The sequence below is a fragment of the Nannobrachium achirus genome (genome assembly GCF_963921795.1).
Source record: "Nannobrachium achirus genome assembly, chromosome: 1".
NCBI classification, from domain to species: domain Eukaryota; kingdom Metazoa; phylum Chordata; class Actinopteri; order Myctophiformes; family Myctophidae; genus Nannobrachium; species Nannobrachium achirus.
This window is the reverse complement of record NC_137810.1, coordinates 82,189,562-82,200,776: the sequence shown is the minus strand read 5'-3', so window position 1 is coordinate 82,200,776 and position 11,215 is coordinate 82,189,562. Positions and strand designations below refer to the sequence as shown.

General features: G+C 43.6%; 1 protein-coding gene across 1 annotated transcript; it reads right to left on the bottom strand.

Moving 5' to 3' along the window:
* Window positions 1-959: 959 nt before the first annotated feature.
* Window positions 960-10,408, bottom strand: LOC308284083 (neurogenic locus notch homolog protein 2-like). The gene is made up of 5 exons (XM_080724622.1): window positions 9,937-10,408; window positions 5,464-5,551; window positions 4,995-5,135; window positions 3,363-3,619; window positions 960-1,093 (listed from the first exon to the last, which is right to left on the bottom strand). The coding sequence occupies exons 2-5, from the start codon at window positions 5,498-5,500 to the stop codon at window positions 992-994; spliced, it is 537 nt and encodes a 178-aa protein (XP_080580748.1). The 5' UTR covers window positions 5,501-5,551; window positions 9,937-10,408; the 3' UTR covers window positions 960-991.
* Between the last annotated feature and the right edge of the window lie 807 nt (window positions 10,409-11,215).

The window sequence follows — 11,215 nt, the reverse complement described above, 5'->3', positions numbered from 1 at the left end:
GAGGAGGAGAGGGGGTGAAGGGTGTGGGGGGGTGAGGGCGATAGGAGGGGGGAGGGGGGAAGGAGGTGACTGTGTGTCTGTGTTAGTATACATGCTTTCTTTTATTTCTGTGCATCTGGGGTGGCGGGGGGGGGGGGGGGGGGCGGGTGTGGGGGGGGGTTGGGTTGGGGGGTTTGGAGGGGAGGGGGTAAGGGCGAGGTGAGGGGGGTTGGAGGGGTGGAAGGGGTTAGGGGGTGATTGTGTATCTGTGTTTGTACATGATTCCTTGCATGTCTGTGCATCAGGGGTTAAGTGTGGGGAGGGGGGGGGTGCGGAAAGGGGGGGGGGGGGGGTTCGGAATGGGGCTTCGGAAGGGGGGTGTTAGAAGTGGGGGTGACAAGTGGGGGTGACTGTGTCTCTGTTTTGGCATAATACTGTGTATTTCTGTGCATTTGTGCTTCCGGGTCAAAATGACCCGAACAGCACTTAAGGTTCAAAAAATATGAGGGGGGTGTAGCATGGGTGTAGTGCAAAAATATTTTTTTTACATGTTCATCTCAGAAGAATCTTTAAGGCCAGTGAGTTTCAGGTGGAAACAATTTAAACTTCTACCTTTTTTTCCCAAATGAAAATGTAAAACGGGTCAAAATGACCCGAACAGCACTTAAGGGTTAAGTTACTACCCAGTAGTACATGAGCAGTTATGACCAATGATTATTCCATCGGGAGTTACTTCCACAGCAAGTAAATGAGGACTCTCCCTTTTTTTCCCATGGATCTGTAGCATTTTGCATTCATAGAAGTAGCTATGAGCGTTAAGTCACATACATGAGTTTGTGTGTGGATAGTTGCGGCCCAGTTGTGTTTGTGGGTGGATAGTTCTGGCCCAGGCCTGCTGCAGTCTGCATTCTCTCTGTAGTTCATTGAACTTTGCGATGATAACGCAACCATTGCCATTGTCCAGGGTGAGATATCTGCAGCGCCTCTACATCTTTTGTCTATTGTCCTTTCTTTAGATGTCCTTTTTTCTGAAATGAATCTCCCCATAGCCGTCTTCCTCTTGTAAGATCTTCTGCATTAATGGTCTTCTCCTGCAGCTACCACTGGAATCAGTCTGAAAGAAAACAAACAACAATCCCCACCAACAAAAAAATATATAATTAGAGGAAAGAAAAGATGAGTATTAAAATGTTTTCATTTACCTCTATTGTTTTATCGATTTTAGTGCGTACAAGTGGCTAAATATGTAATTTTAGACACAATAAGCTGTCAATTCCTTTGTTACTATTTACACCAGCACCTATTTTTATTTTATTTTTTATTTTATTTAACCAGATAAAAACACATTGAGACATGATCTCTTTTTCGAGTGTGACCTGGCCAAGAGGCAGAAATAAAAAATTACACAATCCTTGCTTACATACAACTTACAAGACATCACAACAAAAATAGAACATCCATGATACACAAACAGATACCTAAAAACTCCAAAAATACAAAGTGTACACTAAATAATAAACTAGTTTGCAATTCACAGGTAGCAGTACACGCACAGTGTGCCCAATGTACCCAAAGGAAGAGATCACAGAGCAAATTAATTACAGGTCTGAAAAAGTGCAAGCGTTTGTAGGTCTATAAGTCACATCTGCCCATGAAAAAGTGTAGTTTTTTTTAATGTCCAACATATTTGTATTTAACTTCGTTAAGTTAACATGAGTATAACTAAACACATTTTAAACTAAATCAAAGTGTTACATTTCACGATTCCAATTCAAAAGAAGCAAAAATAGCATATCTACAATAGCAGGCTCAAGTGGTTAAATATCTAAAAAAAAAAAATGTTTTACATGAATCCAAAATACACTGATGATTGTGCTGTCAAATTATGAAACTATATGCAGTGTTGTACCCGAACGCGTTCAAAGAACGATCGTTCATGAACACGTTCATATTTTGGGCGAACGTGAACTGAACGTAATTGTTTTCGCTTGATGAACGATATTGTCGAACGCGGTCATTCTGACGCCCGTGAACGACGTTCGTCGACGTTCGTCGGCCGTTCATGCGGCGGTCCGCGCCTCCGCGGTCATCTGTCCTCTGCTCCTCTCGTCTCTCTTTTCATTTACATGCTCCAATAGTAGGCACTGCACGCAGCAGCACGCAGCAGTGCCTACTGCATCTCGTGAACGTTCCGATATGCGGTGCTGTCTGCACTCTGCTGCTGCACTGTGAATCTCCTCCTCGTCTCGCAAGCCTGACTGACTATACTTTGTCCTATGTGTGTTGCACGGCGAAAATAGCTGATCTGCAAGCTCACAACGCGTCGCATCCACGAGACAACGTGAGCTTGTAGATCAGCTATTTTAACCAACGCGGAAACATGCTGTGCACGGTTTAGAAACGTCTGCCTTCTAGTGGGGTTCCTTGTATATGTAATTTTTTGGTTTTTTTCTAGTGGGGTTCCTTGTACATGTAATTTTTTGTTTTCATTTCAAATGTGTGTTAAAGTTTCTTTCACTTCCAATTTGTAGATTATGGTTTATAGAACAATTTTGGTTAGAGTGTCAAGACAGTAGATTGAAGAAAAATATATGTTTTGCCCTATTTCCAAAATGACCAAAATCGGAATTGTGTTTTTTGAACAATGTCTTAGTTTTCCCACAACTGCTGTGTAATATATATATTTTTTTATTGCTATATCAAGTCAATACTGTGTGGGGAATCAATTGGAGTCAAATATTTGTTTTGAATATTATGATATTTCACACAATGAGACAATAACATGGTTATTACATTCAGCCCTTCACAATAAGGGTGCAGAAGACTGGGAACTAGGCAGTGGGCACATAAATATTGTGGGCACCTCAATGTTAAGTTGGATGAAAGTATTGCTGTGTGTGGTTCTATATGGGCTGAGTCAATAATTTTGACAAATAATAGCATGCAGCAACGTCTAAACATTTATATATATATAGACCTTTATATATATTTTTTTCCTTTTTTTTTTTTTTTTTTTAATAGCCAAAAGTATAAAAAAAATATGGTTAAAAAAAGAACTAAAAAAGAACTATGTAGTTCATTTTGGGGAACCATGAACTTTAGTTCATAATGGGGAATTATGAACTAAAAATGAACTAGTTCATTTTTGAAGTTCTGAACTTGAACTTGAACTAGTTCGTTTTTAAAGTGAACTTTCCCAACACTGACTATATGGAATCTATGAAAAGGTTTGGGGGGGTCCCTGCTTCATCTCTCCCTCAACTAAGGGGCCCTTGGCCTGAAAACGTTGAAGACCCCTGATCTAGTAAGCATAAGCGGTTTTGCATAATAAAACTGTAATCACGATGTTAGTTCAACATGGAATTCCTATGCTATTCTCTCACCTGGAAGACTCCCTGCATGCGTCGGCGGACACGGCGACGTGCAGCGGGGTTCTGCCCATGTGGTCCAGCAGCCTCTTGGCGGCATCTGCGCTCTCCCGTGTGGTCGGTCTGCACCGCCAGCGTGGCACTCTGGGTGATGAGGTCCGAGATGATGCTGGGGCCCGGCTCGTCGCCTCCGCTCTCCTCCTCGCCGTGCAGGCCGCACTCTGAGCTTCCTCCGGTACGCAGAGACGCCAGCATCAGCGGGATGATGCTGTCTGGGGGAGAGGATAACAGAGGGATACATGGTTCAGCCGGGGTTCATCTGGAGGAGTTAAGGTCGTTACACACTGCTGTGTTTTTTCTGCCGAATATAGGAGCGAATTTCAGAGCACTTAAATAAAGAAATCAACCTCACGTTATGTTAATCACGATTGCACACTCCCGCCCAATTCGTATTTATTTTTCGACCACAGGGTCCCTTGCTCTCTCTCTCTGTCTTTGCCCTGAAAAAAAGTATTTCGCAAAGAAAAAACGCAGCAGTGTGCAACCAGCTTTACAGTACATTTTCTATTTATTTCCAAACCTTCAAAATGTAAACTATTCTGTTCTCCCCAATTGACGAATTGGGAGTCATTCTCCCAGTTCCCTTTGAACTATGCACTACACCAGGGGTGGGTAACTTTGATGATTGAGAGGGCCACTATATTTCCACTGTCACTCCAGAGGGCCACATTGCATATTGCTACGTCCTACTTTGTCATTCTAGTATCTCATACAAAAGAAGCAAAAATAGCCGATCTACAAGCTCAAAACGCGTCGTGCTGCAACACATTTTGAGCTGTAACACTTTGATTTAATTTAAAATGTGTCGCTGGTTTTCCATGTATGCACTACACACTCCCTGTTGCTTCTAACCCCTACTGTTGGTCTTGCGGAGCACGTATACAACTACATGCATCCTCCGATGCACATGGAGTCACTGATCGTTTATTTTCACCTGTCAGTGAGGTGTGCATAACGGATGCTATCCCTCATGATTCTACTCCTCTCTGAACTGGTGCCCCAACCAGCAAGGTGGGAGTGCTGAGAGGCATGTAGTTTACCCCTTGCTTTAGTCAGTGTGTCGGACACCCAAATTTACAATAAAATGAACTATCCAAAAACAAATTCAAGTTCATGGCGATTGAGCCAACTGTATTAAAACCAACCAACATCCAAAGTGCTGACAATATCCTTACTGAATGTGTATTCTTTTGTAAATGGCCGTATTAGACCGAGAGAAGAACAACAGTGAAGAAGAAATAAAAAAAGGGGGCAGAATAGACCAGTTCCACCTGATGTGGGAAAGATTTCTTCTCCATGTTAATGGATTGTAATGACAAGTGTTTCTATTTGTATGGATAGCATAGCATAGAAATCCTCCTTCCCTTTTTATTTTTAGCTGTTTTTGTTTTGGACTCTTGTGTAGGTATTTGGTTATGTTGTGTTGTTCAAAAATCCAATAAAATATGAATCACACACTCACACAGTCTCACACTCACTCACACACTCACACACACACACACACACACACACACACACACACACACACACACACACACACACACACACACACACACACAAAGAAGCAGTCAAAACAATAAGCCATACCTGGTCCTTTGACATTGACACCCAGACAATCTGAGTCCAGGTCGGCCTGAGGTCGGGTGAGGAAGAGGTCAGCAGCCTTGCCTTGCTGCAGCGTCCACTCTCTCCTCCATCCATGCTGGGCAGCAGAGGCCTGTCTTCCATCTGGCAGGGGTTTTAAATACGCTTTAGTACACATGGCTTTGTCTGTTTGTCCTGTGTCTGTCCGGACTGTCATTGGTCAATTGGTGTCTGTTTGTATGGCCCGGGTCAAATTGGCCAAGGACGCTTAATGAAATTAACGCACTTCACACTGGGGATGATTTTGACGTTCTGTATAGTATTTATGGGCTAGAATATATACTGGATGGTTAGCAATGTTTTTGTCCATGGTCATGTTGCGTTTTATTGTCTATTTTTATTTCACTTATTCTACTAATGTGAAGCGAAAGCCAAGTGTTCACAAGTAAAGTTTCTGTTCCACTCTTCTCACCTGTGGTTTCTTGGGTGGAACCTCCTCCTCCAACCATCTCTGACTCCTGCCTCCATCGATAAGGGCCCCGTCCTGGGTCTTAAAGTTCCTAAGCAGAGAGAATCAGCGCTTTCATTTCAAGCTACAACATATACTGTGTGTGTGTGTGTGTGTGTGTGTGTGTGTGTGTGTGTGCGTGCGTGCGTGCGTGCGTGCGTGCACGCACACAGAGCAACGTGATTGTTTTATCAAAGGAGCCCTCTAAACCAGTGGTTCCCAAACTTTTCAGGCCGCGACCCCCAAATAATCATATAATTTACCTGGGGACCCCTCATCCTGACAAGCACTAAGAGTTGAGGAATTACATTTTGTATGTGAAAATAGCAGATCTATATGCTCTCAACGCTCGAGGCGATGTGAGCATGTAGATCGGCTATTTTCAAAATTTCAGCCTCTTATATTTTACAATTTGACCAATGTTTAATTTGTCATTTCAGAGGTATTAAAAAGTCCTTAAATTGTCACATTAGAAATATACATTAATTTAATCATCTGGGGACCCCCCCCAAAATAATTATGGTGGTCCCGACCCACAGGTTGAGAACCACTGCTCTAAACAACAAAGGCGTTCTGTAAGAATAGCAACAGAAACCCCTCATCCATCCATCCATCCGTCCACTCACTTCATTCCAAAGTATAATACAATAGAAACATGGCAAAGGGAGCAATGATATGGTTTGCCCATAGGCTTGTGGATTCAAAGCTTTCTGCTGTTTCTGTAACTATTTCTGTGTACTTCCAGTTTCTGTGTAGAAAAGAAAGCCACTCATTGCATATGTGCTCACTCCATTCTACTTGTGTGGCGTGATGTAGGCATATCTAATTAATATTAATGTTTGTTTTATATAGATTTGTATCAGTGGGCCGTGGTTTCGCTGTACTTGCAGCCAGAGAGCAGACACTTCGTCAGCAGACCACCTGCAGTTACACTCACTGTGGTGTCTGTTATCTGGTTCTCTCTCACAACTTCAAGTCACAAGTCAGACAGTTCTTTAGATTTTAGGGTAGTTACTTTCTTCGTATTTGGTGTTTATCATATTAGTATTTTCAATGGTCGTTGACTCGTTCCGAGCCGAATCACCACCGTGTTTACATGCCGTGGCCCTTGAGAGAACGCTGTTATGCGGCTGATTATTAATCGTGACTACTAATTGAAGCCGAGGCCGAATTGGGCCAAATCGCATGGATGAGCCCTGACAGCACATGGTTGGTGCTACAGACTCCAAATTTCGCACACAGATAGCTCAGACCTTTGCCTACGATCTTAGCTAGGCCTCGACCCGACCCGATATGCGGTTTTCCGGAACCAACGCGAAAGGTTCGGAATCTCCATATGCAGAGTCCTGACTACTAATTGAAGCCAATGGACGCCGAATCCAAATTGGCCCGAATCGCATGGATGAGCCGTGAAAGCACATGGTTGGTGCTACAGACTCCAAATTTCGCACACAGATAGCTCAGACCTTTGCCTACGATCTTAGCTAGGCCTCGACCCGACCCGATACACAGTTTTTCGGATCCGGCACGAAAGGTTTGGAATCTCCGTATGCGGAGATGACTGACATCGGGCTGTTCCGGAGCAAGCGCTGACTCATTGTAACATCACTTCATAAAAGGCATCACATACACTAGATGAGTCAACAAAAAATCTCTGAGTGTGGCATAAACTATAGTCTTTCTTCCTCTCACTCCGAGGTGAGCAAAGTTCAGGGTGCTCTTCAGAGCGGTTGGGTTCAGGGGAATTAGCGGGAGAGCCCTGAAAACACATGGTTGGTGCTACAGACTCCAAATTTCGCTCTGACTCGACCCGACACCCAACAGATATCTCCGTATATGGGCATAAAAGGGACACAGGCAGAGACTTCTCGTGCAAGCGCTGACTCATTGTGACATCACATCATAAAGGGCTCTGACATCACGTGGCATACGTGTCAGATGAAAGTATATAAGCCGGCTTCTAAGCTAAGTCCAGCACTCTTGACAGACCTCTGCATATAGTCTATAAGCAGCTCTCAAAAAAATGAGTACTCCAGAAAAGCTACCAAAGCTAAACCCCGGTGAAGGAGAAATAATTCGTAACAACTTGGTACTTCTAAATTATCAGTGCAAGTTCATGGAAAGCCGGAAGGAATTGCAGGAGCAGGCCTTCAAGACATCGACTCAAGTCCTTCTTTATATACAAAAACTGGAGCAGGAAAAAAGAAAAATGAACCAAAGAATTACAAAACTCGATTGGGATGCGAAATGGAAAGCTAATAAGGCTGTTGCTGGGGATCAGATGGGACAGTCAACATCTGCTGGCCAGACAGGAGGAGCAGACGGAGGAGGAGACAGTGTTCCTGGGGAGCAGATGGAACAGTCAACATCTGGTGGGAAGACAGGAGGAGCAGACAGAGGAGGAGACAGTTTTTTTGATGAGATCGGTGATGAAGAATTAATTAACTGTGCTGCTTTTACTGAAGAAAACAAGGATCAGTCAAGATCTGAGTTGGATGAGGTGCAGACGGGGGAGACAAACATAAGACAAGCTAAATCAACAGCACAAGACCAACAAAAAACAAGTTCTCCAAAAAAACTCAAGCTGAACTCTCCCGCTACAAAAAAGAAAAGAGCAACAAAGCGTGGGACTGGGATGATGACTTGAATGATGCAGATTTATGCAGGCTGCATATTCTGCTTAAAGAAGAAACAAACAAAAAGCGACAGAGATATATGCCATATATGGGCATAAAAGGACACATACAAACAGATACATAGATCCCCATATATGGGCATGAAAGGGAAACAGACAGACAGATCCAGAGATCTCCATAATAAAGTCAAAACGGGTCCAATGACAACAGTACCTGTACAAATACGTCCATAAAGGAGTTGATGTTGGCACTCTCGATATTGAAGACAGGGATGAGATCTCCAGATTCATCAATGCCAGAACCATTGATGCTCATGATGCACACTGGAGAACAATGGAATACAAGATCCAGGACAGAGTCCCTGCTGTCACCAATCTCGCTATCCACACAGATGGCCAGCAGAGCATAATCTTCAGAGAAGGTTATGCACAGGAGGCCCTAGCGGCAGCCAAACCAACTACATTGCTTGCCTTCTTCCAACTAAACAGCAGGGACCCTGACGCAAGGCAATATCTTTACATGCAGATTCCAGAACATTACAAATGGGATGCAAAGGACCACATGTGGCAAAAACTAGACCAGGTCAACCTGGTTGTGCCAGACCCCGGTTCTGCCAACCCTCTGGGCCTATAAATTTAATGGTACATGTATAGGCTGTCTGTCCCTTTATAGGCTGTCTGTCCCTCCCTCATGTCAACATCATTTGTGACATCATTGTGACCAAATATGGAGAAAAGAGGGAGGGACAGACCGACAGACAAAGCCTTTTGCTTTGTCTGTCGGTCTGTCCCTCCCTCATGTCATTGTGATGACATGAAGGCTTTGTCTGTCGGTCTATCCCTCCCTCATGTCATCATCATGTCATCATCATGACCATCTATGGAGAAAAACCGGACAGACCGACATTTGCTTATGTAGGCCTACCCATTTCATGGGTCTGGCAAAGAGTCCACCAACTCAAGGATGCAGAACTTCCAAGTACAATAGGCAGGATGTCCAATGTATCAGTGCTCCAAGGAGAAAGATTCTACTTGAAACTGCTCCTAGGACATATCAGAGGACCACAGACCTATGATGACCTTAAGGTATATAACGGCAACCACTATGACACTTTCAAAGACACTGCTCTAGCCATGGGCTTGCTTCAGGACGATGGAGAATGGATTACCGCCATGCGTGACGTCTCAAGCTACGCTTCCTCAAGGAAAGTAAGAGAAACCTTTGCCATCATCCTCCACTACTGTCAACCTTCAGAGCCCAAAGATCTGTTTGAAAGATTCTTTGAACAGCTTAGTGAAGACTTTGTCCATGAGGAGGCCACTGCACAGAGGTGCCCTACAGATGCAGTAGACACAACATTTATACACAATCAGGTACTACTTGCAATTGAAAACGAGCAGATAGCTCCATATATGGGCATAAATGCACACACAGATGGGCATAAATGGACACAGGCAAACAGATGGCCAAAACGGGTCCTATGACAACAGGTATAATGGGGTTTGATTTAAAGGGTGGAGCATTCATTCCCTATTTACATCGTTCCTGTGTAGGCCGGTCCCCGACTAGACCCTCGGCCACCCGAAGGGCTAGACCCTCGGGCGGCCGAGCTTCTAGTCAAACTAATAACAGGCTTCTATGCATGGCTGTAGTTATTTTTTTTAAGGTGACACTGTGACCCGTTTGCTGTTCGGTTTTGTCATAGCTTTGTTTGTTTGGCTCGGCAGCAAATGTGTATTTCTGGTTGAAATATTGTGCAGCCGAGACAACATCATAATGCTGACTTTTTCACCAAACATACCTCTCAGTTTCAGTTGCGTTGGGGTGAAAGCTGATGTTTTTCAGCAAATCCTGTGGTTTTCAGGACAGCTGTCCCAAAAATTTCACCGCTTGCTCCTTGACAAAGAGGGAATATTTTGTATGCAACCCACACCACCACACCCTATGTGGATCAGAAATGAAATAGAATTTTTAGAAATAAGTAAACTATCGTGACTGACACTTTATGGATGACAAACTTGGCACTTAGCTGAAACAGACACATGACAAAATGGCTTATTATGGAAACTCAAGTCATTTTACACAGTTAAATAGCCTAGTTAAGAACACAAAACAAATAATGTATTACCTAAACCAGGGGTCTTCAACGTTTTCAGGCCGGGGACCCCCAAACTGATGGGGAGATGGAGCAGGGAGCCATATTTTTTATTTTATTTTAAACATGTACAAGTTACAGCGAGCAGGGTGGGCCGTACCACTACCATTTCTAAACATACTGAGAACCAATGTCAATAATATCAACAATCTGTCAAATGCATAGTAGTCATGTATTCAAGCTATTCAAAATGGATAGTCATGATTTATTATAAAAAAATAAAAATCTTTTTTTTTTTTTTTTAAAGCAATAATTTCGCGGACCCCCTGGCCCTGCAGTACCTCCGCGGACCCCCTAGGGGTCGCGGACCCCCTGTTGAAGACCCCTGACCTAAACAAACACAACAGAATGGGTGTATTATTATTATGAGCAAGCTATCAAAGCCACACGATGAAATGCAGTATCTCTCACTCTCTCTCACTCTCACACACACACACACACACACACACACACACACACACACACACACACACACACACACACACACACACACACACACACACACACACACACACACACACACACACACACACACGTAATTCAAAGTAGACCTATTGTATAAATAAACTCAAGACAATTCCAGCATTGTAGCCCCTTTTACGAACTCCCGTTAGCATCGCGCTAGCGCTTTATGCTAGCGAAAAAAGGGGTTCTGCACTGACTGACCGTCATGTTTCAGGGCTATATTAATAGTATTTATGTGTGTCAAAACTCACCTTAAGATGTCCGCTTCTGTTCTCCTTTCTTCTATCTTCTCTGAATCCGGTTTATTGCTGTGTTTATTGCATCCAGCAACGCAACATCACAACTCTGTTGACAATGACTAGAGACAGCAGAGCAGCGCGAGCGAATCTTGGCGCCTCCTCTCGGATAAGCAACCTAGAATGCACCGGGCGTGTCGCGTGCAAAAAAAGAACAGATCTAC